Consider the following 25,179-nt stretch of genomic DNA (forward strand, 5'->3'; position numbering starts at 1 on the left):
AAACAGTGCGTTTTACTTCATGTAGGGTTGTGTACTTTGCGTATGACAAGGTTTCTAGATGACATCATTGCGCGAATCGGTCTGCGCCACGCCGACGAACTTCTCTTGTAGAATAAATGCGCTTCACTTTAACTGACACATTACTTAACATGCTCACTAATAGACAATAGTTTGTATTGAATTAAATCTACTGTAGGGTATTCATAACTATTAATGTCGCAGTACCGGCTCAACAAGGAACTGGATAATTCACTAAACATCCCTGTTAAATAAAAACAGCATATGCTGGATTAGGTATGTTTTGATACTGGTCTGACCAGTTTAAACCAGGATCAAAATATACCAAACCGGTTTTTTTCAACAAGGCCAAATCAGCTTTTTAGCTGTTTAGAGTAACTACATTTATTTGAATGTACATGTTCACTGTCCTTAGCTATTTTCCTTAAGAAAGAAAACTGTCGTCTTTGTCTCTGCTGATACTTATTGTCGAGTATTTAAATGTATTTGCTTGTCATTATGATACATCTGGGCAAATATAATTTATTTCTTGCAACACTGTAAAATGGGAAAAGTTGTTTTTAATGAAATCCTTTATTTGAAATATTGGCATCTTACTAGGCTCATAATGTATTCTAGTTTAGTTAGCCAATAAATAAACATATAGGGTCAACATATAGGCTATGCCACATATCTTTCAGTATATCTGAGGTAAAACTATATTAGGAAATTGCTTTTCCAAAAAAACTATTAAGAAGTCTCATATATAATACCCAATTCATATACTAAAATGATGTCCAGAAGAAGGAGCTTTATAGTCATTTATGTTTAAACAAACACAAGGAGTTTGACTTGACAACAGGAGCTTATTGCAGATGAAAGTTTACACATTGTTCAAATATACAGTAAGATAGAAAAAAATGGAAATTAGATGAAGAAAATAATGTACTATGTACAAAACGTAAAAAATATAGACAACAAATATTTTTTAAAAGAGTGTACAGTGTCTTATTTTCAGGTTTAATATATTGTTTTTTACAATGTACAGTTTCCAGATGCTATGTGTAAGTGTACAATGTGATGGACAGTGTGTAGTAAGAGCTTTTAATTGTTCAGGCCTGCGGGAATAAACTGTTCTTGTGTCTGGCTGTTCTGGTGATCAGTGCTCTGTAGCGCCGACCAGATGGCAACAGTTTGAAGACGGAGTGAGATTGGTGAGTGGAGTCACAAATGATTTTCTTCGCCCTTTTTCTCTTTCTGGAGGTGTAAAGATCTTGAGGTTTGGCAGCAAACAGCCATCTCTGCAACCTCCTGTCTGTAAGCAGACTCGTCACCATTGTGGATGAGGTCGATGATGGCAGTCTCATCTGCGAATTTCAGGAGCTTGACAGAACATCAGCCACAACGTTGAAGATCACTACAGGTTCTATTAACTGGTCCTTTACTCCCAAAAAAGCTTTTTTGCATCACCAGATTTCAAACCGTCGGTCTTTGAGGAAAAGCTTTCTGGATTCAATTCTGTTGTTGAAAAGCCTATAGGAATATAAAAATTGACATTACAGTCAAATTGATCACATCATCATAAACAAAGACATTCATGTTTTTTCTCTGTATAATGTCAATATGTGCACAACTATATCTGGGGAGAGGGACTATTGACTATGTCCCTTATGGTGATGATAACATGGATGTGCTAGAATAAACAAACAGACTACTGACTCTATATCTATTGTCTCTATTCTTATTCATCATCTCTATGTAATATTGTCGAAGCACGAAGCTTTAAGGCCAGTTTATGGGGAATGTTGGAAAACGTTTTTGACGTGCAGGTTCCAGATTTACATGACTTTCCTCGTCTCGTCCTCTCTCGTGTGAGTTCATGTCACTCTCTACTATGCTCACACATCGAGTCAAAATAATTTTACATCTCCACACATGCAAGAAACCAAACAGTGAGGAATGTGTATCTCAACATGAATTAAACATCTAAGAGAAATAAAACCCCCGACTGTGTCACAGATGATGCTCACACACACCTCACTGTCTTTATGTTACTGTCATGAGAGACGATACTGTAGATTTTCAGTGCTCCGGTGTCAGTGATGCTATTGCCACTAAAACTGCACAACACATAAAACAAAATCCAGAATAAAACATATAAATATCACAGAATAATATAAAATATTCACTATTTTTCTCTCTGTCTTTCACTCACTCAATGTTTTGTGCTTTGTGGAGGTTTGGCAGCAGGACATCCAAACTCTGATCAGTTAGATGACACTGACTGAGATCCAGTTCTGTTAGACCTTCAGAATGTTCCAGAACCAGAGCAAGTCCTCTACAGACCTGCAGGTCCAGATGAGTCTGACTGAGATCCACTTCTTCACCCAGAGCCCGAGAAAGACATTCAGCTTTCCCATCATCCACATGAGAGAGAAACTGAAGCAGCATTGATTTACCACACCTGAAACAGAGAGAGATGTTTTATATGTTTATATTTGTATTTATATCTCTGTGTATATGAATCATAGATGTTCATGTTTGCTCACTGGAGTTTAACAGAGTGTAAGACTGTGAAGAGTTGATCTATTCCAGCTGTATTCATCTGACAGTCGTGTAGATTCAGCTGTGTGAGGGTGTGTGTATCTCTATAAACTCTCTGAATGACTGTAGACATCACATGACAGTCCTCAGTAGTCAGTTGTAGAGTCTGTGTGGGGGTGTCTTCTGTCAGGTCCAGTGCAGAACAACAGGAGAAGTCCAGCTTGTGCTGCAGGGCAGAGAGCAGAACCGCTGACTCCTCCTGCTGGACATCAGAGGAACTGCAGTGAAGCATTCTCAGTAACAGCACTCTGTCAACCCTGAAAACAAATGTCAGATTTATATAATTTAATAACATATCAACATAAATATACAAATAAAAAATAAAGGTATGACCTGAGGCAGGAGACACGACTGAGGAGAGGCAGAAAGCTCTTTAGCTCCTCCTCTGGTATGGAGGTCCACAGCATGTCGAGTGTAACTGCAGTGCAGTGTTGCAGTATAAAGCGCAGAGCTGCACAGTGGACAGAGTCCAGCGCTCTGTTCTGCAGGTTAATGCAGTTCTTCACTGAACTCAACAGACCGGACACAAACCCTGAAGATCTGGACTCATAGATCTCTCTCATTAAAGACATCATCATGGTGGAGCTCATCCTGTCCAGACACATAAACATACACAAAGAAATAAATCAATGTAAATGTATTCATTTACATACTAAGGCATCAGCTAAAAGTCATTGTTCTCAATTTTGTTTAAATATGAAGATTTCTATCAGGACAAAATATTTGATTTACCGCTGAAAGTGAGTCCTATTCAGAAATGGCAGAATGTCTCTGATGTTGAGTGACATGTCTCTGACTTTATAATCCACAGTGATGGATGGAATTTCACACTGAAGGAAATAGTGAAGTTTTTCCCAACTCAAGGAACAGGAAGAGAGATCTCCTCCCACTTTCTCCAGGAAACACAAAGTCAAATCCTCTTCTTGAGCTTCATACACACATTCAGTCAGCGATTGGAGATTTTCTTTTGACAGTCTAAACACAGAGATTATAGTATTTCATTTTTTTATTATAAATACAAAGATGGCTGTGCAGGTTTTTTATACATTTTAAAACCTGAATACATCATATAAATAAAGTCTATAGTGGAACAACAGGCTGCACACATTTCACAGGGCAGTAAAACACGGCTCCTGTAAGATTGAAATACTCTGGACATGTTTTAAATTTATAGCTTCTCTCAAAACATTAACTGAAAAATAAATTACATTAATTATATTATTGATTGTAATATAATATTAAGTTACTCATACATTTGATCTTATAATAATTTTCTATGTGATATGATTAATGTAATACTAAAATCCTAAAGCTTTGAGAACTAGAGAACCCAGATTGGATTGCTTTTGTTTTTATGAAAATGATTATTAAAGCTATGGGTAGGCAATATTTATACATGTTGTGTTATACTGCTTGAAAGTCTTTTTACGTCTGATAGTCTGATAGCATTCAAAAGTGTCTAAATATTAAAATCTCTTCTGAGGAAGTCTGTAGACGCAGACATCACACGTCATCAATGTGTTACATGAGGTTACGCAGAATGCAAATACATTGGAAGAGTCACAGAGTCAGTTCACGTTCATTATTATTGTGATGTTATGTGCGGTGTCCTGTAATGTTGTCTCACAGGAGAATGAGACGTGAGGTAATGTGAAAGCTTTACGTTTTATCCTCTATACTCAACACTAGCTTTAAGATATTTCAAAGCTTTTTAAAGACCTGCAGGGATCGTCAAACCTTTGAAGTCAAACACTGGTTAGATTTGTCATATGGTCAGACCTGAGAGTCACTGGGCTCTGCTGAGACAGAAGGAGAATCAAAGAGAGAGACTTCATCCTGCAGTCGCTCAAGTTCAAACACTGGACAGTCCAGAGTCTCAGAAGAGAAGCCAAACTGCTCAGAACTCTGGACATCTCGCTGTCTGACCGCCGTTTATCATTCAGATCAACTGAGAGTTCATTTACAATGACAGGAACTCTTGAAGACCTCAAAGCACGCACAGTTCTCACCACCATATAACCACTCAGCCTGAGAAAAAATACACAAAATACAAATAGTAAAATCTACATATATAGTGACGGTTTAAAACAGTGTTGTTTAAAGTTCTGTCCTGTACCTGAGTGTTTGTATGTTTGTGATGTGTCTGAAGAGAAGTCTTGTTCCTCTGAGAGAGATGGCCTGAGGTCTCACAGTTAAAGTGAGTTTGTCAGCTGACAGGTGTAAGACTCCGCAAGTGAACCTGCAAGTGCTGCTGGGTAATATTCCCTCGAGACTGAGGTTAAAGTCCAGAGCCTGTAACAGTGAGTTCACCAGCTCTGGATTCTGTCTGAACTCGGCCAGTTTAAAAAGACTCAACACACAGCGCTCCCCACCACTGAAAAACACAACAACTGATTAAAATAAAAAAAAACTCTTTAACCTCACCAATGCTGAACACAATATATTGTAGCTTATGTAAAAAATAAAAGCATTATATTGCTTTGTGCAGTAAAGTTGTAAGAGGTTGCGTTTGTAATTTACATTAATTGATTAGAAATTGATGCAACATAAAAAAGATTACTTGTAAAAACATATTTAATATGTGGGTCAATGATGTGTTTTGTGTCCAAATTCATTATTTTCCTAAAAAGAATTTGAATAAATACATGTCATATATCAAATGGATCTACAATATGTCCTTTATAAGAAACCCTTTTCATTTTATTGAAATTCAATAGATTTTTTGAGTTTTGGTGTTTGAAAGACCAAAAATGTCAGGTGGTGCGACCGTCCGAACATACAAACAGAGAACAAAACTGAGAAATAAATGTTAATTTTCTCAATAAAATTCTTAATAAAATATTTTGGCATGATTTTATGTTAAATTTCTTATATATGAGGGGAAAAATACTCAGTGCTAAATACATTAAATGTATATTATTTTAAATTAATATATGGTCGCACCACCTGACATTTTCTTATTTGTCATTGACCCATGTACATAAACCGTACAACTATTAATACGCTTAAAAAGAAATATGATCAGTCATAAAAACAATAACCTCAGTTGTGAGATGTAGGGCAGACACTGAAGGAAACTCATCACTTCACTCTCTTCATCTGTCCATCCTGTCAGCTCTACTGGTTTCTTCTCTGTTTGGAGCTTCAACACTTCCAGGAGGATGGAGGTCTTTCTCTTTGAGAGATCTATGATCCAGACATCAGGTGATGACTGTATATAAACTGACTGTAATGCTGGAAGTAAACTCCTGCCTGTTTGAGTCTCATAAACCTTCACATGTGAGTAAAGATCCAGCAGAAAATCACTACTTCTGGAGTTGTTCATATCTTCATAAGGGAAAGATGAATATGAACAGACTGAAGTCAACAGTTTCAGCATCTGATCTCCTGTGTGTCTTTCAGTTTCTGCTGCTTTAATAAAAAGTCTCAACAGAAATTTGCTTCCATCATTAACGCCCAATCTGTTTCAAAGACAAAATAAGAAAGATCACAAAGTGTTTTACTACAACAGTGTTTTGGTGCCACATAAAATATAATATTAGGATATTAAACTTGTATTTCATATTTCAAGAATAAAGTAAAAAAAATATGACAACATTACAAAATTTAGGAGAAAAAAACAAGGATATAATTTTTATGTGAATGTGTGTGGAGTGAACAAGTAGATCTGCGAAGCACAAAAGCACAAACCTTTTTATAACACTATTTACAGGCAAGCAGAAGAGCCTCATGAGCACAACAAGCTTAGCTTTATGTTTACAGTATTCCCAAATGAAAATCATAACAAAGAAAATACTTTGGTTATAAACTGGGTTCATGTATCAGGATGGGGATATTAAAAGATCAAATTAAGTATAAATCATTATTAATAAAACACAAACAAGCATATGAGCCCTGAATATGAACACAGAACTGTAAATAACACATTAAACATGCTCTATAGAAAGAACAACACTTAAAGTGACAGAGCACTCATTTACCCTCTTTATGAATATTCACCATGTTTTTACTATGGTAATCAATCTGACGAAAACATGCTTACTACACTTTAACTATAATAAAACCATGGACCGTTTTCTTTTTGTAATTTTCACTTTATTCTCAAAATATTATGATTTTAGACTCACAATCTTATTTTTATGTAAAACGCTGTCGTACATTAAAGTTTTAAAGTGGATTGACAAAAAATCTTCTTGATTATTAACAGTTCAAAACAAACTGTGACTGCAAGTTTGCACCCATAATTTCTGCATTACAATGGTGAGATCATCCATTCAAGAAAATGTTATAAATTATCTTTGATATGTGATGTGAAATATTTTTTTATTTCCTTTATAGACAGAGCAACATTTATTGATGGATTTAAGTGAGAAACATTACCTCAGTTGTGAGATGTAGGGCAGACACTGAAGGAAACTCATCACTTCACTCTCTTCATCTGTCCATCCTCTCAGCTCTACTGGTTTCTTCTCTGTTTGGAGCTTCAACACTTCCAGGAGGATGGAGGTCTTTCTCTCTGAGAGATCTATGATCCAGACATCAGGTGATGACTGTATATAAACTGACTGTAATGCTGGAAGTAAAGTCTCATAGTCCTTCACATGTGAGCAAAGATCCATCAGAAAATCACTCCGAATATCCTCCAGTGTGTCATAATCTTCCTCATGAAAAGGGAAGGTGTTGTAACTGCACACAGATGTCAGTAGAGGAATGAAACATGTTCCTGTATGGATGTCATTATTTACAGCTGTAACATAGATCCTCAGCAGGAATCTCACTTCAGACTTCATCTCATAACTTAACTCAAACCTGATGAATACAGAGAACAAAACAAGTCCTTTATTTGTGATCAGATACAGCATACAAACAATTATTCAGTTTAGCAAATAACAACAACATGTATATTTATACAGTGGTCGTTAAAAACTTTTAATTAAAAAAAATATGTTTTGTTTTAATGTAGTTCTGCACTGAACGAGTTATTGCTCAAAAAAATGTTTACATTAAGTCAACAACACAGAATAATAACTGTATTTTTGAGAGTTTTGTATGTTTTGTGTGTGTTGTTGAATAATGTCTTGTTTAATCTGAGCTATTAAACTGTTCACTGGTTTCTAGAAAAATCCTCCAGATCAGTCTTTGGTTTTCCAGCATCTTTCACATATTTGACTCGTGTCCAGCAATGACTGCATGATGTTAAGATTCATCTTTACACACTGAGGAGAATCAAGACTCCACAACTCCACTATTACAAAAGAAACAAAAAATTCCTGACGCTCAACAAGGACATCATACATAAATGTCATGTGTGTTAGGACATTTGGACAGGATTACCTGAGTAAACTGTTATTATTTTGTTTAAAAATATATAGACTCAGTGCTATACGATTTTTATATCAAGTTTCCCAGAACACATTAAGACAAAATAACGAATTGTCAACCAAAACCAAAAGCCAACCAAATATTAATATCAAAGATCATTTTCAGAGCTTGAGTGTTGACCTTATTTTTCTTACATTTTCCAGATTCTGCAAGATATTTGTAAACTTTCGACCACACAATGGGATACAAATTTTACATAACAGCATTTCGGCTATATTCATTCTGCCGTATGCTTCTCTGGCCCCGCACACAAAACATGGTTTCTAAATGAGGGAGTCTGTCTTTTGATTTAGTCACTTTTACGAGCAGGCTTTTGTACAGAAGAAGCACATAGCGAAAAGTTTAGCGACTTCTTGGATAAACCTTAGATTTCATTCAGTTGGAAAATGTTGCCAGTTCTGCCCCGTGAGCGCGAGGTCTCTCTGTCCCGGTGTTGTGCTGAAAACACACTCTCTGTCAGATTATGCACCCCCTCCCCACAATGGTTAGGATGAGGATTAGGTGTTGGGCGAGGGGTTAGAATTAGCCAACGGGACAGTGTGTTTGTGAAGGTGGTGCATAATCTGGCGGGGAGTGTGTTTTAGGCACAACACCGGCACAGGGATCGCCTTCTCGTGGCATCACTCTGTACAGTGAGCGGCAGGTAGAAGCAGCACCGTACGACACTTGACTCATGAATGAAATGAGTACAAAACAGCATTTCTAACAACCTGTCACTGTTATCGAATGTTTGGATATATAAATATGAACAAATTTCATCCCTGAATATGCACATGGTTACCATGAGGCTGTGTGAAAGAACATATAGCCGATCACCGCTTTTTATTGTGAGATATAAGATGATGCCACGTCATGAACTGACACCATAAACTGAAAATATGTCAATGAGAACGGCTTTATTGCTGTAGATATAATGAGTTGATATACCCCCGCAGCGGTCTTAAATCTGGAAAGGTAAGAGTTTCTTTACATTTATTTGCTGGTGTTTCCTGGCCAAATATAAATTATTTTATTTTGATATAATCTTGACCAGTAACTGCTTTACTTAACCAATATTTTAGCCTAATTAAGTATGATCATTTGTTTCTAAGAATTTGTGTGAGGAATGTTTACAAAATAAAAACACAGCGTATGTTGGCTTTTAGTGATTTTACTTCATTAAAGTTTCACAGATACATATTCTTGGTTTTAATAATGCTTTTAAAACTACACTTCACTTCTTGCCTAATAACAACCTTCAGATTTGACATATTCACGATACAGCACAGCCTCTCGTACCTTATTGCTTATATATATATTAAATAAACATTTGTAATGTTATATTCACATTTTAGGCAACAAGTGTTCAGAATTTTGTCATACATTTTCTGACCTCAGTTGTGAGATGTAGGTCAGACACTGAAGGAAACTCATCACTTCACTCTCTTCATCTGTCCATCCTCTCAGCTCTACTGGTTTCTTCTCTGTTTGGAGCTTCAACACTTCCAGGAGGATGGAGGTCTTTCTCTCTGAGAGATCTATGATCCAGACATCAGGTGACTGATAAACTGACTGTAATGCTGGAAGTAAACTCCTGCCTGTTTGAGTCTCATAGTCCTTCACATGTGAGCAAAGATCCAGCAGAAATTCACTCTGTATATAGTTGTTCATATTTTCATAAGGGAAAGATGTGTATGAACAGACTGATGTCAACAGTTTCAGCATCTGATCTCCTGTTTGTCTCTCAGTTTCTGCTGCTTTAATAAAGAGTTTTGAAACACAATTTTGAACAGGATTCCAAAGGTGAAATCTGTTTTCAAATAAAAAAAATTCATAAAAGATATTTCACTGAAATATAAGAATAATGAAAAATATTTTTTATTAAAAACCAATACTGCTTCAGAAGGTGGCAAGTCAATTAGCGAAATGTTCAGCAAAGCAAGCCTTGACTAATGCAATTCCCTACTGTCTGGCCTTCCAGCCAAAACGACCAAACAACCGCAATAGATCCAGAAATCCGCAGCACGTCTGCTCTTCAAACAACCAAAAATAGGCTACGGCACACTTTTCCAGGTCTTAATTGGTTACCTACAGCTGCTTGCATCAAAGGGTGCGTTTTTATATGGCATTAACATGAGATCTGTGTGATCCGAACAACCAGATCGGATCTTCAAACATTCAAGACACAGAGGGCCTACACTTGTCAACATCAAGTGTTTTCTGCATCTGGATATCTGATAGGATCTCTAGTTTCCTCCAAACTATTTTATAAAAGCCTGCAGCTAAATTCAATGGAAACACTTTTTGTCGTATTTACAAGTCACGTGGCATATACATTCGTGGCATGTTTTGGCAGAAAATTTGGAAAGCTTTCCTGTAGCTCAGTGGTAAGAGCATTGCGTTAACAACACAAGATTGTGGGTTCGTCCAGGGGATTGCACATACCTATGTATGAATGTATAGGATAATGCAATGTGAGTCGCTTTTGATAAAAGTGTCTGCCAAATGCCTAAATGTAATTGCAGTATGAAAGGAATTCACATTAAGTAATATCTCATCAGATGGCTCAAATGCAGGAAAACGAGTCGGTGCAGTATGGAGATGTAATAGGAACAGTGAGGTAATATGAAAATATATAAAGAAATATAGACATTTCATCACAGTAGGTGGCACTGTGCACTAAACTTTATTTGCAACCTGCCGTAAAACGTACAAGGAAGAAGTTCCATTATAATTTAATGGAAACACTGTTTTCACTTTATTTATTTAAATAAAGAAGCACCATCTTGAAATTAATTGTGATTCATTTAAGATCTAAATAAACATGTTTGTTACATGTGAATTTAAAAGTAACCATTCTCTAAACTTTAATTTTGTTACCTAAGGCTCTAAGTGGCTGTTTTGGAAAAAGGCACCAGTCAGAGAAAAAGTGATAACCAACACTGTTCATCATGTCAATAACTAAAACTTCACCTCCTGCTCATATTTACATCACAACAAGACACCAATTCATTCTGAAAAACATTTACTTGTTGTTTTCCTTTTATGGTGGAATGAGCTGAAGTTAAGCTGTCAACTACAACGTCCTTCAAGAAACAGCTGAAAACACACCTGTTCTGCAGTCACATGACTAACCCCTAACTGAACACTGTATCTTATATATGTATCTTAAGCTTGCTTCACTAACTTCAATTCAACTCCTACTTGTAAACATATGATTGTAGAATACACTTACTGTTGACTATCCCCTTAGACTTTAAATGCTCTCTAATTTCAAGGTGCTTGAAATAAAAGATTCTGCTAAATGAATAAATAGATAAATACTAACATAGTTACCTCAGTTGTGAGATGTAGGGCAGACACTGAAGTAAACTCATCACTTCACTCTCTTCATCTGTCCATCCTCTCAGCTCTACTGGTTTCTTCTCTGTTTGGAGCTTCAACACTTCCAGGAGGATGGAGGTCTTTCTCTCTGAGAGATCTATGATCCAGACATCAGGTGAAGCCTGAAAAACTGACTGAAACGCTGGAAGTAAACTCCTGCCTGTTTGAGTCTCACAGTCCTTTACATGTGAGCAAAGATCCAGCAGTGCTTGGATCAGGTCTGGCTTGTCAGAAGTCCAACAGCATGATGTCATAGTATCATATTGTTTTGATACTTTGTGGCAAAATTCTAGTAAGAATTTAACTTGCTGTAGCCGTTCATCCCAGAGCATTACTCTATAACAGAAATCATAAACATGAATCTTTTTTTATCATTATCATTTCAAAACAATATTATAAAATTGACTTAATTAGTTTCATTTCACATTAAAATGAACAAAGTATATAAGCTATAACTTCAGCCCATTTTGACTCAAGAACAACCCTGTAAACATTGTTTTTTATTCAGTACCTGATCTTTGGTGAACAGGAGAGAATCATGATCATTCCTGTGTCAGATACAGTGCAGTTCTCTAAATTCAGATGAACTTCTTTATCTCTGGATTGACTGATCACATAAGACAAAGCACAACTCTGATGAGGGTCCAGATTCACATCAATGTCCAGCTGATGCTTCATCTTCTCCAGAAACATCAAGCAAGCGTTAGATGACTGAAGCTCATACAAGCACTGACACACATAGAGAAGATCAATGTCTTCACAGTCACTCTGAGGTTTGAGGAAAGTGTCCAAAAGTTTCTCAATGAAGCATTCTGATGTTTTCTTCATCTGATCCTCTGAGAAGAGACACTTGAGGAGTTTGTTGTTATGTTCTCCCAGAAGTCCACACAGGAAAAGCAGAACATGTCTCATGTGTTGATTCTCTTCAGTCTGACACAGTTTCAGGACTTTCTCAATTTCATATGGATTCTCAACAAGCCACAGAGCTGAGAAGAATTCCTGCATTGTGTTGTGGAGAAATGCACAGTATTTGGTTTCAGACGTCAGACTGTCTCTTATTGGGATCATTTTCAGAAAAGCATGACAAATGTTTGTTTTATCACTGCTGATCTCTGGAAAGTTCAGACTTTTCTGCTTACTTGCACTGAAAGCATTTTTCATCAAGGGAACAAGATTAACTTTCTGTTCTCTTAGGTACTGATCTATTTGTCCAGTTTTCTTTTTTCCAGCACCACGTAAGATGTGATGGGTTGGTCACAGTCTCAAATTCTGAGAGAAAAAAGCACACAATCATGAACGCATACATTGGCACATAGCTGAGACTGAACAGCTCTTGATTGGTCAACACAACATCCAGAAGATCAGGATTGTGACCCAACATCATCTGATAGTAAGTTCTGATGGACTCTTCACTGAATCCTTGAACATGCACTTTCTGTGAGGGCCAGTCAGATATAAAATCATCTTCCACCTCTGTTCTGCAGGTTATTATGACCCTCGCCTCAGGTAGAAGTTCATGGTCCATAATCTTCTGCAGGATGGAATGTTCTTGCACACAAGGGACACCATCTAACACAATGACAACATTCTCAGAGTTTCTCTCAATGTCTTCAAATACCTCTTTTCTGTCTTTTTTTGGTGTTAAATACCAGTCAAACAAAAATGATTCCAAATTCACCGGGTTGTAATTGCGGGACACACAAGTTTCATCAAAGTAAAACATGTACTCTTGGTCCTTCCTTTCGGTCCACATTTTCAACATTTGCTGGACGACTGTAGTCATTCCTATTCCAGGTTTGCCAATCAACATGATCCTTCTGGTTTTCCATTTCAGTAGATCTTCAGGTGAAACAGTTTCTTGTTCATCAGGAATGTATGATCTCAGTTTTTTTGGCCGTGGTTTTCTGGCTATTTTGCTCTTTTTATTTATTTTGCTGAGTGGAGTTTTCACCAAAGAGCCTGTCTCTAAAACAAGAGGTATGTAATTGAAGTTTGTTTGTGCATTGTTGTGCAGATATTTACAGCTCTGTTTCCACTGATTTTTCAGGATACTTGTTGCTTTTATCTTAAGCTGCATCTGGTAGTTCTGACAGGGCTTTGTGACTAAAATAACAAAAAAATCATGAAAAATATGTATTTACTGTATTTGTACTTCAATCTATTCACATATGTACTCACGATTTGAAACGCTAGCATCTTGATTGTCCCTAAAGGAGAAAAGACTTATCCAGAAATATAAATCACTGTGTAACGTTCTCTTTCGAGTTTCAAACAAAATCCTGAGTAATTTATAACTGGCCTCTTCCCCTTTCTTAGTGACCCTTTCTAGTATACATCTGGCTTTACTAAACTCTGTCTTCTCGCCTTTGAGAGCATCAACATCATGGACATTGAAAATCCCCAGCCGATAAAGATTCTCAATGATGAGAGGAAGGTTTTGCATATGAGTCACTACACTACTCCAGGATTCTTCGAGGTACTCAACAGCAGATCGCTGTGCACAGGCCATAACCTGAAGTAGATAAGACAGACAATGTTCTTAAATGATTATTCAATGTTAAACTTGAACACATAAATAATTTAACACTGATGCCATTCCCTGGTGTGTAAAGCCTAAATCTGAAATGTTCAAATCTTACATTAATTATAAATATCTTAAATCATTCAAAGTGAATAAATCTGAAATGAAGTGTGATTGATATAAAGATAGGTTCCGATGTTCAGCCCACATTATCAGATATTGTGAGGCGTTTAGATCAAACCTGGAAAGCTCTCGAATATCATCATAAATATATTTATTTGTGTTCCGAAGACGCAGGCAGGTCTTAAAACCTGTAGAATGTCATGTTGGTAAGTAAAAAATGTGTTCAAAATGACAAATGTTGTATTTTTGGGTAAACTAACCCTTAACACATAAATACAGATACTTTTAACCTTAAATTTTTTTTAAATGAAACCTTTAAAATTAATTAACAAATTACATTATAAAGGAAATATATACAGAATATAAAGGAAAACCACTTACATGAGAAATATCAGCAGAATGAATCCGGTAAAATGAAAACTGTGAGGTCAGAATGCAAACAAATGCAGCCAAAACATTATATATAAAAAAATACACAAATATAAAGTGGTTACTGAACAATACAAAAATATAGACAATTATCCTAAATCACTTCTATTTCAGTATTATAATATTATGAGAAAGGAACTAAGGACATTCTAAAACGTGTAACGTGCCTTTTTATGGCTTTTGCATTCATATTCTAGGCTCTTCTACATTTTTTACATAGTACCCATAATTATTAAAGTGATATTTTACCCAAAAAGGAAAACTCACCCTCTTGTCATTTTAAACCTCTATGACTTCCGCAGAACACAAAAGAAGATATTTTGAATTTGGTAACCAAACAGCACTGGACCACATTCACTTTTATAGTATGCACACAAAACCAATAGAAGTGAATTTAGAAAAGTTAACATTTTTCAAAACAAGTGTTCTGCGGATAAAAGAAAATCATACAGGTTTAAAATGACAAGAGATTAATAAAGAGTGATAAACAATTGAACGAAGACTTTATTACTGCACCGTTTTTACCATAAGGCCTATATAACGAAGTCATTTCTTACAGTATAAACGTTACATTTAATGAGCGTAGTCCTATATAAACTGGACAGTTGTAGCAATTGCTACAAAGAGATTCAAAACAGCGGAAAGTCATTTATGGTATAAATCTAGAAAAATCAATATTATTACCTCTGAACATCTTAATAAACAGAATTAAAAACAGGTATAGTTACTTTCCCAACCGGGATAATAAAACCGATCGGTCAGTGTCCACGCGAAACCGAAAGTAAAACAATACCACGTACATTCCTTGTGAAACATTATTCGTAACTCAGTCCACTCAACCACATCTCTTAAAACATTAAAACTACTTAAACCCATTTCTTCTGTGAATACTTGACAGACACATGAGAGAAAAAAAACATCTGAACCTCTCTCTCTCAACAGGTACACTGTAAAAAATAAAACATGCTATTTACTTAAAAAAGATAAGTGTAATAATGTTACCTAAATTTTTTTAAGTCGTTTTTAAGTTTTTTTTTTTTTGTGGAATTTACCTTAATAAATAAAGTAAAATTCCCTTAACTTTTCAATCAACGGCACATGATGAGTTTGTTTCATTTAAGCAATGTGCTTTATTTATTTAAGTTGTCCCACAAAAAAAATTAGTAAAATTCCCTTAACTTTTCAATCAACGGCACATGATGACTTTGTTTCATTTAAGCAATGCGCTTTATTTATTTAAGTTGTCCCACAAAAAAATTTAGTAAAATTCCCTTAACTTTTCAATCAACGGCACATGATGAGTTTGTTTCATTTAAGCAATGTGCTTTATTTATTTATGTTGTCCCACAAAAAAATTTAGTAAAATTCCCTTAACTTTTCAATCAACGGCACATGATGACTCTGTTTCATTTAAGCAATGTGCTTTATTTATTTAAGTTGTCCCACAAACATTTTTTGTAAAATTCCCTTAACTTTTCAATCAACGGCACATGATGACTTTGTTTCATTTAAGCAATGTGCTTTATTTATTTAAGTTGTCCCACAAACATTTTTTGTAAAATTCCCTTAACTTTTCAATCAACGGCACATGATTACTTTGTTTCATTTAAGCAATGTGCTTTATTTATTTAAGTTGTCCCACAAAAAAAATTAGTAAAATTCCCTTAACTTTTCAATCAACGGCACATGATGACTTTGTTTCATTTAAGCAATGTGCTTTATTTATTTAAATTGTCCCACAAACATTTTTTGTAAAATTCCCTTAACTTTTCAATCAACGGCACATGATGACTTTGTTTCATTTAAGCAATGTGCTTTATTTATTTGTCTCACAAGTAAGGTTAGTAAAATTTCCTCATTTGTATTGATGAAAATGACTTGAAAACAAAATGCACTACCAAGTCGTCAAAGCAATTTTAAGACTTAAACATAAAAACTTCCATTTTCAAGATAAGTGAAAATGGTCTTTTTGTTCCACAAACGTTTGGGAAAGTTTCACATTCGGGATTTTTTATAACAACTTGTAGCGAAACGTGATGTAACAAAACCATGTAGACCAATCTCAAACGCTTAATCCCGTTTTCAACAGAACTTGGTACAATGCGTTGTATCTCAATCTAAGTCATGAGGAGTTTGTTTTTAAGTGATAGCAATTTGCCGGACAACTTGCATACATCGAGTTCCAAGAGCAGCTTTTGAAAGGCCTCAAATGTGTTCTTCAGTTTTTTCGGGTAGGTGAGGTTTAGTGCATATGTGAGGCCAAGAAGAACAGCACAGGCTCTAGCCATATTGCCCAAGCCAGTCATGACTTGCACCCCCTCCAAGATGATGCTGATGTCCTCCTGATGATCTCCTTTGCAGATGGCAATTTTCATTATGTGCTCCAGTATATCTTGCTGCACATCTCCGTTGTCACACTGTAAAACAAACATTACATGAGTCGTTTTATTCGCTATACTGCGTTGGATGTCCATATTTTTTTAATTGATTTGTGTATGGTTGTAAACAAAACAATTTATTATAACAGTTTAAAATGCTATGGCGACTTTAAGTTAACCATCTTAGTTTAACTTTAACATTGAAACATAATAATATGATGTTTTAGTGGACACAAATAGTCACAATTACATATCAAATTTGTTGATACTTGTGCGGAGGGATGATGTCAATAATGTTCAGTTCACTTATTCAAAAGTTGATTCCGAGCCAACTCGCACCACTCCAACCGTGATTCAACTAGCTTTCGCCGCCTTTGAAGGTGGGTGCATCTCTTGATGCCCGGTGGAGTGAGGTTTACATACACAGTTCTTACTAGCTACTCTCCGTATGTAAATAACCTAATATTCTTCAATACATCACACCTTTGGGTTTGAGAACAGTAACTTTTAACCTTCATTTTTTACACTATTTCAATGGTCCACTTTAGACATTCTACTAACTAGACACTTGTGTGAAATTTTTCGCATTATTTAAAGAAAACCTTTGATATGAGGTGTTTGCTTATATCTGAAATTAGTTAAGTAGAAACAAATACATACATGTTTTTTCATGACAAAACAAACAATTTATTAAATTCAAGTTGATACATTAAGTTAACACGTAGTTGCAAAGTTACTATACATTTACTTTTAGTCAATAGAATGTCGAAAGTGAACCAATAAAATAACGTGTTACCTTAGTTAGTGTTTTACTGAAATCTCATTTGTGTTAAATATATTCACAGTAGCTTTAGACAATTTAATTGGTAACACAAACTATTGTTTAATTTGCATTTCTATATTTTTACACAAAAACTGCATGTACCATAGTTTTCTTTTCTTAAAACCCCAAATTAGAACAATTCTAAACACTTACATTGTACTCTTGGATGAGGTTATCCTCTTTTTCACCCAGATAACAGATCAGGCAACGGAGGACAATATCTCTTGTCATATCGATGTTTCTTTCAGGATTCTGATATGACAAAAGCCGGTAAATTAGGCATCAACCAAAAACAATTAACAATTAAATATTGATATGTTATAAAAGTACCATTAGCAGGGCATCCATTTTCTGCTTCAAATTCCAGCCTAGTGCTCCCCCTCTGCTAGTAAATATTGCCAAAAGTTTAGGAGTGTAGAGGTCCAACATTTTCATAAATATTGATTCTAGGTGCAGAGTGGTGATTCTCCTAAATTCTTCATTAATCTGAAAAACAAAACACGCAAATATTGGGTGATGATAACCACATTATTGTCTGTGATGGCGTTTAATGACAAAACAGAAAATAGCTTAACCTGGAGAACATCAAACAGAGCAGGCCAGCGATCTTTGATTTCTGCAACACTAGGACACAGTTCAATCACCTCATGTCTTCGTAGAGCAAAAGTTCTTGACATTTTGTCTTTCACCACAATAGTATTATTCTTTTTTTTCACTTCAGTCAGCAGTAGAACTCTCTCTTGCTCCAAACTGTCCTGGTTTTCACCTGGTGGGTATTGCGGTAGATAATTAACTTCTGCCTTACGAGGTTTTTTGACACTTTTCGCTGACTTCCTGTCCTCAGGGTTCTTCTTCTTAAATGTGTTACATAAAACTTCAGGAAAACCAAATTTGCTGAGTCGTCTTCTGTAATCAGCCATTTTGTACTTCAGGCTCATTTGCCAGCCTTGAAACCCTGTGAAAGAGCCTGGTTCCTTCAAACATGGGTATTTTCGGATAAGTGCTTCGGCCACACCTTCAATCTGCTTTCCAGAAGGATATGATGTGTACATGTAAATAGCCTTAACTAAATGGTCCATTACATCCTTCTTCACAATTTGGACATTTAGAAGGCTGCCATGTCTGTTGTAATCCTCCATAGCCTTTTTGACCAGAATCTCTATTTCCGGAGAAAAACTTGGAATAGGGAACTCTTGAGGCCATGGCATCCTCTCTGGGGTAGTTTGTGGGGAAAGAATGACTGTTTCCCCATAGGATGTGGATTCACATGGGACAGCGTCATCAACTGAACATGCAGTAGAGGAAATAGAGGATACTTCATCTGCTGAGAAAGATGTACTTGCAGTGATGTTTTCTTCATTTTCAGCAAACAGTGTTAGAATGATAGGAGCAGGGAATACAACTTTGATTGTGTCCTTGTGCTGAATTTGGTCAGTGGACGTAAGGGTAAAGAAGTCATTAAAGTCAGAATCTTTATACTGAAGAGAGAAATCTTCTGTGATATTATATGCCCCCTTAACAGCCTTCTTAAGTTCATCCAACGTATTTGGGATTCCTGAGGGAAGAATTAACTTCCTGATTTCCAGTGCAATAAGTACTCTAAGTGCTGCAGGGTCCATGCTGTCATCTGAAAGTGTAAAGACCAAAAGAAAAGTGATATACCATAAATGCCTGATTCTGACCTAAGTTGTTCACTCTGAAGTAACAGCAATGACCAAAGCACGATTAAGCTAGTCATAAACCACAAATGAAAAACCTTTATAGGGACATCTGCTGATCATCGAAATATTCAAAGTCATCATTAACCTTTATTGTCAATACTTGCATTCAGGGATCTTACGCGGAATGTTGAATGCCTGACTCTCTCTTGTATATAATTTGTACTGCCTCTTGTACAGTTGTACACTTTTTGCTTAGCAGGTTCTTTGAGATGCATTTTAGGTTGTAATAACCAGAAAGGTCAGAAAATGTTAGGAAAAAACATATCTTCACAGCAGTCATGCTGTCATTTAATAAGAACAGCAGATATGATGCTTCAGTGTGACTAGAAATTTTTCACCCAAACAATAAGCTGCCAGAGGATACCAATCACCAAGTTCCTTAAGCTCAACAAGGCGCACATCACCACTTGATTGAAGATAGTAAGATCTCAGATGCTCATCATACCAGCCACTGAAGGTCTTGACAATGAAACTAATAGTTTTGTTCAAAATAACAATTTGCATAATTTCAGCAAAATCAGGTAAACCTCCAGTGCAACCATAAGGCAGAATCATCCCTAGTTTGTATACTGTTCCACAGTAAGTTACTGAAGTGGTTAAAGGGACACTTGCTTGATCTGAAATTTTTCTTATCGCCTGCTGTACCTCTACATGCAGAAGCTCCAACTGCATATTGGAAACTTTGCTCACATACAATGAGGTCGTATCAGGCCTTGCATGTAAGTGGTAAGCCATCATCAGCTGATGTCTTGTAGCAAGTGACAGCAACAGATTTTTGAAATTTGATGTATGTCTCACTACACGCTTGAAAAAGCTGTGCTTAGATTCAAAGCGTGTGGTCCAAAGTCCAACTACTGGACCAAATGATTCAATCAGATGTGGATAATGCTCCAAGAAGTGGTGTTTTGGGAGCAGTCTTTCATGTGGGAATAGTTCAAGAAAATGATGCCGATGTTCTGATATTTTAGAGTCCAGATAACCAATAGTTTCTGCAGTGTGAACAGGTGACACGACCAGTTCAACAATATCTTTTAAAGTCATAAGTATCTGCCAAGCAGGTTCACCTAAAGGTATCTTGGACCCAATAAAGAATGGCAGGAGTCGGATAAGAGCCCAGTTCTCGTGCATATTACCCCCTACACTTCGACGCCTAGCAAAATGCTCAGGTATTGCCTGCGGACTGTTTGTTTTGTCTGTCCATTTGTAAGGAAAGCAAGCAATTTCCTTATTGAGTTCACTTAAAGTGAAATATTTCTTCTTTATAAGAACAGAGAGGCACAGTGCTAGCTCCATAGGAATGACACCTTCAAATAAGTCATGGGCTATGTCTGGGGGATAGCCAGTAGTAAAGTGAAAATGTTTCAGTTTCTCAGTCAACGGACAAACCTTTTTGACACCATAGCAATGGGTCAGTGTAGGATTATCCTTCACAGTCTGAACATGGCTTGCATAACCCTCTCTAGTTCTTGGAGGAAAAGCACCTGATCTCACTTCCTTTTTCTGGAATTCAGCATGGTGGCCAAGGCAAAATCGACAGATATAATCTCCATTAAAACTTTCAACTAAACCACCAATTGCATGTGCACCAAGGTTATCAGCAATGACATTGAGCACAGTCCCTTTGATACATTTTCCGTATCTATCAATGAAAACCCCGTCTTGCTCCAATATACAAAGATCATTCAAAAGAGGTTCTAAAATGACATCATATCCAAATCTTTTCACATCATCAGCTTTGCTGAGAACAGCCAACTGTATTGATGCAAGAGCAGATCGCAATTCTGGAGGCATATTTGCCAAAACCCAATATACCGCTGTGATTTTGTGCTTTTTCTTTGAAGTTCCAAGTGGATTGCACACCTCGAAATCATCAACATATAATAGCAGAAGGATTTTAGTTTCATCCTCGGCAAGAAAATAGTTTTCAGTGAAATGTTTGCCATGAGCAAAAGACTCTAATGTTGATGAGACACTTGAACACTGTGGAGACCTTTCCAAGCTCATGTGCATTCCATTTAACACATGTTGCAATGTCTGGAGAATAGGTACATACTGATAGTATCTACTTCCAGCAGTATCCAAAATATATTCCACAGGTTCTACAACCTTAAGATTGTCCTTAAAATATTGTCTTCTCTTGAAAGAAGTGCCAAGTGGACCCTTTACATCTAGTGCTGTTTCTATGGGATTGACCTTACAAAGTTCATCAACAAATTCACAAATACTGTCTTCACTGAGAATACAGTCATTCTCCTTTAAATTTGAATCAACAATGTTTCGCACATCTTGTTCAGCTGTCAGAGAAGTGATAAAATGGAGTTCGCTTACTAAGTCATCAATACATCTAGCAGAAACATTGTAAACACTCTCCAGCTTCAACAGGAGCAGCGCTAATTTATTCAGAACTGTTTGTGACACATTAGGAATCTCGTCATCTGGAACCTGATCATCACTTTCTCCAGCGATACTTTCTGAATCCTCACAGTGTGGATCAAGGGCAACTGAATGCTGCCTGGTCTTGCTCATCACATCAGCCTTGAAATCATTAGGAGAATGAGGATTGTGTTTTCTGCTTTTGTGCGTCACAAAAGTCCCATAAACGTTTGTCTTAAAATCACACCCAGAAAAAAAACATTCTACAGTTTCGTGACTTCTGAGGTGTTTACACAAATGTTGAAAATAGTCCTTTTCAGAAGAATGTTGTGTATTACAAATGTTACAGTTAAAGGAAAGCACTGCCTCTGGGTCCAAAGTGTCCTCAATTAAATGATATCTAGTCAAATGTGTGCGAAGGGCACCGTGTGTTTTGAAAAAGCATGGACAGTTGTAATGTGGGCAAGGTATACTATGGCTATGTGTAAATGGTCCATGTTTTAATCTGTAGTGCCTCAAAAGAGCTCCCTTTGAAGATGATGTCAACTGGCAAACTTTGCACTTCCACACCATGATTTCATGCTACATTGTCAAAGTCCTAATTGCAGGGTACTTAGACTGACAATAGGCCTTAAGAAGCCTGCATAAATGCTTACAGAGATGCTGCAACAAGGAGCCTCAAAATGATCTGTAAACAAAAAAAGTTACATATTAGAAATTGTAAAACATAGCTTGGAGAGGTAGACACACCTCTTAAATATAAAGATGTCACAATTTTAAAGTTTTTGTAAAATTATAAGCATATTGAATTAAGGCCTTTAAATAGTTATAATTTCAGTTAATTAAGGTATTTGAACCACAGACATCAAAAGATGAATCTGTATACCTGCACTTGATTGTAAACACAAACCCAAGCAATACCAAATTAAAATAGATATAGTTGATTGTGCCTTCCGACTAGTGTCCTAATTGTTGTGTTGTCTCATTTAAAACAACTCTGACTGCTTCAGTTTGAAGTAATCACAATCATAATGAAAACATAGTTTTAAACGTTTCATGTTTTGGCTTTCCATGAAATTGTTCACTCATTTTTAATAACCAAATGACAGCAACAAATCTAATCAAGTTATAATTCTAATTAAGTTCAAATGTATGATTTTAATAAAGTGCCTTAACATACTGTGCATTTGACATCGCATTATAAATATACTATATTCTTATAAACATGAGATGGATTGCAGAACAAGACAACATCGCGACAGCTGAATGCGTTTAACCACACAAGGCTTTTACCGGTAGAATTTGCCTACTTCTATATATCGATTTGGGTCTTACTCTGAGAGGGCGCCCTCTGGCTTTGCATATGATTGCAACATTACATCGCAACATAATTTTAATAGTTTTAAAAAGTTAAATCCACAGTATTCCCCATATGAAGCTTACCGATGGTCTTAACAGAACTTTATGGAGATATGAAACTCTATTGCATTTTCTCCACCGAACATGTTAAACCTGGTACAAATAATTAGCTCATGGCGACGCTCCTAGACTAACTGTTATATTTTGAAATAGTTAATTTAAGGAATAATAATAAACTTAAAACCTAAATACGGCTTACCTCTTTGTGATTATCCACCGCTCTGACACAAAGCCACTTCTCACATGCAATTTACATCTTCTTCATCTTGTCTTGTTTAATGTCCTTAGTACCGTTCAGTCCTTAGTACCGCCACCTACTGTATAGCTTGCTCCCATGGGTGATGGATCCGTTGTTTATTTTTTTCTGCCCCACCCACCCCAAATGATCACGCCCGACCACACACTCCGTGTGCAGTGCGTATGCCCCCGATGGGCTCTCGCTAAATCCTTGGTGTTTCGAGTATGAAGTCATCACCCAAACGTGTTTTTCGTCAATTTAACAATCATAGGTAGAGACATGTTCATCAAGCGCAATTCTGCGTTCACACACTCGTTTTTTTGCTCGCTAGGGATAAGCGTCTTCTATAAATAAACAAAGACCTGGGTCACATTTCTTAATAAATATATAAATAAACAAACAACTGAACATCTTGAACTTCCATGGTGTATCCAGATTAAAAAACAAGACTTTGAATTAAGTGTGGGACAACACAGAAATACAATTATAAACCTTTTCAGGACTAAACACAATAACTGAAAAGAACAAACTATTGATATTGTATCAGTAGTTTTGATGTTAGGATGGTATACTTCAAAACACTTGACCATGGACTCCTCAACCTGCAATGCCGTTCAATTATAAAAGGCGTATAAATAAATAAGTAATTGAACCAGTTCTCTTAAAAGAAATATGTATCTTATTTCACCTTTATTTTGTTCCTCAAAACAAGCTACAAAATTGAGGACATTTCCTTAAATTAAAAAGAGAAAATAATATCTTGGTTTTATTAGTGAAATCTTCTCAATATTATTTATCAAAAACTAAACCACAGTTTCATTAATGAAATATACTCACTATTTTTAATCATCACATTAATTTTTTTAATGGAGTTTACAAGAACCATGATTCATTTTTTACAGTGTAGTGGTCTAGCTTTGTAGAAACTAGTAACTTTGTATTAGCACCTATTGTATTGTTGCTCCTGTATGACATCGCTCATCGCTTCATGAACTCTCTGTAAGTCGCTTTGGATAAAAGCATCTGTTAAATGTTAATGTAAATGTAAATGTGCATCACTAAGACATAATACAAAACTTACTTACTTCTTCTTCAATTACTAATACTTCAACGAAACACTTCGAAAACCATTGGTAATTCAACCAATAAACAGGAATGATGATTTATAAAGTTTCCCAGCCGACTTCTGGAGCAGCACATCTCCGCTAAAGCAACACTGACAGGTGGAGCGGAACTGTTCGAGATTTCAAGATAAGAAAGCAGACCTTCATCTGCTTATACTTTCGTTTTCCGACATTGAAGGAGTATAAAACGCATTTACATTTTTAATTAATGATTTTCTTTTGAGCATTAAAAATAAAAGGTCTACGTCGCAAAACCTTAAAAACTGAAAAATAACCTTTAGACAACAAGTAGTTTACGACAGGAAGCACCATTTCCGCTCAGTTAAACGTCACATGAGGAAGGACCGCCAAGAACAATAAACGTCATGTGGACAGATTTTACACAAATGACAAAGCAAAACAAAACATGGCATTTATTAGCCTGTAACATGTTTTCACTTTATTTCACAAGAATTTAACAGTTAAAATAGTGAACGCTTTGTGTTTGTCTTATAAAGGCAAGGCAAGGCAAGGCAAGGCAAGGCAATTTTATTTATATAGCACATTTCATACACATTGGCAATTCAAAGTGCTTTACATAGAAGAAATTAAAATAATAAAAAGAAATAAGAGTAATTAAAACAGTTTATAAAAGTAAAATACAGTACAGTACAGACAGTCGGACGAACATTGGCACAGTGCTCA

The 25,179-nt window shown here is 36.1% G+C and overlaps 3 protein-coding genes across 10 annotated transcripts; all 3 read right to left on the reverse strand.

Moving 5' to 3' along the window:
* Positions 1-657: 657 nt before the first annotated feature.
* On the reverse strand, positions 658-7,391 carry LOC130425783 (uncharacterized). The gene is made up of 10 exons (XM_056752163.1): positions 6,982-7,391; positions 5,643-6,062; positions 4,718-4,975; positions 4,381-4,629; positions 3,334-3,576; positions 2,935-3,192; positions 2,547-2,858; positions 2,213-2,461; positions 2,034-2,117; positions 658-1,530 (listed from the first exon to the last, which is right to left on the reverse strand). The coding sequence occupies exons 1-10, from the start codon at positions 7,389-7,391 to the stop codon at positions 1,464-1,466; spliced, it is 2,550 nt and encodes an 849-aa protein (XP_056608141.1). The 3' UTR covers positions 658-1,463.
* A 1,976-nt stretch (positions 7,392-9,367) lies between these two features.
* On the reverse strand, positions 9,368-15,358 carry LOC130426632 (uncharacterized). 6 transcript variants are annotated; one of them, XR_008907205.1, is made up of 5 exons: positions 14,372-15,358; positions 13,525-13,858; positions 11,858-13,449; positions 11,299-11,682; positions 9,500-9,772 (listed from the first exon to the last, which is right to left on the reverse strand). XR_008907205.1 is itself a non-coding variant. In XM_056753506.1 (3 exons), exons 1-3 carry the CDS (start codon positions 12,505-12,507, stop codon positions 9,459-9,461), a joined length of 1,065 nt encoding a protein of 354 aa, XP_056609484.1. In that variant the 5' UTR covers positions 12,508-15,358; the 3' UTR covers positions 9,368-9,458. The 6 variants fall into 6 exon arrangements, 2 of the variants coding, with proteins under 2 accessions (XP_056609484.1, XP_056609485.1); XR_008907207.1 differs by lacking the exon at positions 9,500-9,772 and adding an exon at positions 9,368-9,489 and having other exon boundaries at positions 13,525-15,358; XR_008907206.1 differs by having other exon boundaries at positions 9,500-9,719; positions 13,525-15,358.
* A 710-nt stretch (positions 15,359-16,068) lies between these two features.
* Positions 16,069-24,798, reverse strand: LOC130426631 (uncharacterized). Of its 3 annotated transcripts, XM_056753504.1 has the most exons (7): positions 24,457-24,798; positions 23,333-23,715; positions 22,371-22,402; positions 18,196-19,247; positions 17,951-18,106; positions 17,774-17,872; positions 16,069-16,836 (listed from the first exon to the last, which is right to left on the reverse strand). In XM_056753504.1, exons 4-7 carry the CDS (start codon positions 19,237-19,239, stop codon positions 16,537-16,539), a joined length of 1,599 nt encoding a protein of 532 aa, XP_056609482.1. In that variant the 5' UTR covers positions 19,240-19,247; positions 22,371-22,402; positions 23,333-23,715; positions 24,457-24,798; the 3' UTR covers positions 16,069-16,536. The 3 variants fall into 3 exon arrangements, 2 of the variants coding, with proteins under 2 accessions (XP_056609482.1, XP_056609483.1); XM_056753505.1 differs by lacking the exon at positions 23,333-23,715; XR_008907203.1 differs by lacking the exons at positions 22,371-22,402; positions 23,333-23,715; positions 24,457-24,798 and having other exon boundaries at positions 18,196-21,507.
* Positions 24,799-25,179: the final 381 nt, after the last annotated feature.

This window comes from Triplophysa dalaica, chromosome 7 (genome assembly GCF_015846415.1).
Source record: "Triplophysa dalaica isolate WHDGS20190420 chromosome 7, ASM1584641v1, whole genome shotgun sequence".
NCBI classification, from domain to species: domain Eukaryota; kingdom Metazoa; phylum Chordata; class Actinopteri; order Cypriniformes; family Nemacheilidae; genus Triplophysa; species Triplophysa dalaica.

Bases quoted from the DNA above. Each gene is read 5' to 3' on its own strand.
- LOC130426632 (XM_056753506.1), bottom strand. From the start codon at position 12,507: ATGAAAAATGCTTTCAGTGCAAGTAAGCAGAAAAGTCTGAACTTTCCA. The intron at 11,683-11,857 runs GTACTGAATAAA...TTTCTGTTATAG, and splicing joins TCCTGTTCACCAAAGATCAG to AGTAATGCTCTGGGATGAAC. The intron at 9,490-11,298 runs GTAACTATGTTA...GATCTCTCAGAG, and splicing joins CCCTACATCTCACAACTGAG to AGAAAGACCTCCATCCTCCT.
- LOC130426631 (XM_056753505.1), bottom strand. From the start codon at position 19,239: ATGGACCCTGCAGCACTTAGAGTACTTATTGCACTGGAAATCAGGAAG. The intron at 17,873-17,950 runs GTACTTTTATAA...TTGTCATATCAG, and splicing joins AAATGGATGCCCTGCTAATG to AATCCTGAAAGAAACATCGA. The intron at 16,837-17,773 runs GTAAGTGTTTAG...TTTGTTTTACAG, and splicing joins ACCTCATCCAAGAGTACAAT to TGTGACAACGGAGATGTGCA.
- LOC130425783 (XM_056752163.1), bottom strand. From the start codon at position 7,391: ATGAAGTCTGAAGTGAGATTCCTGCTGAGGATCTATGTTACAGCTGTA. The intron at 2,118-2,212 runs GTGAGTGAAAGA...TGTGTTGTGCAG, and splicing joins CACAAAGCACAAAACATTGA to TTTTAGTGGCAATAGCATCA. The intron at 1,531-2,033 runs GTGTGTGTGAGC...ATATTCCTATAG, and splicing joins AGTAACATAAAGACAGTGAG to GCTTTTCAACAACAGAATTG.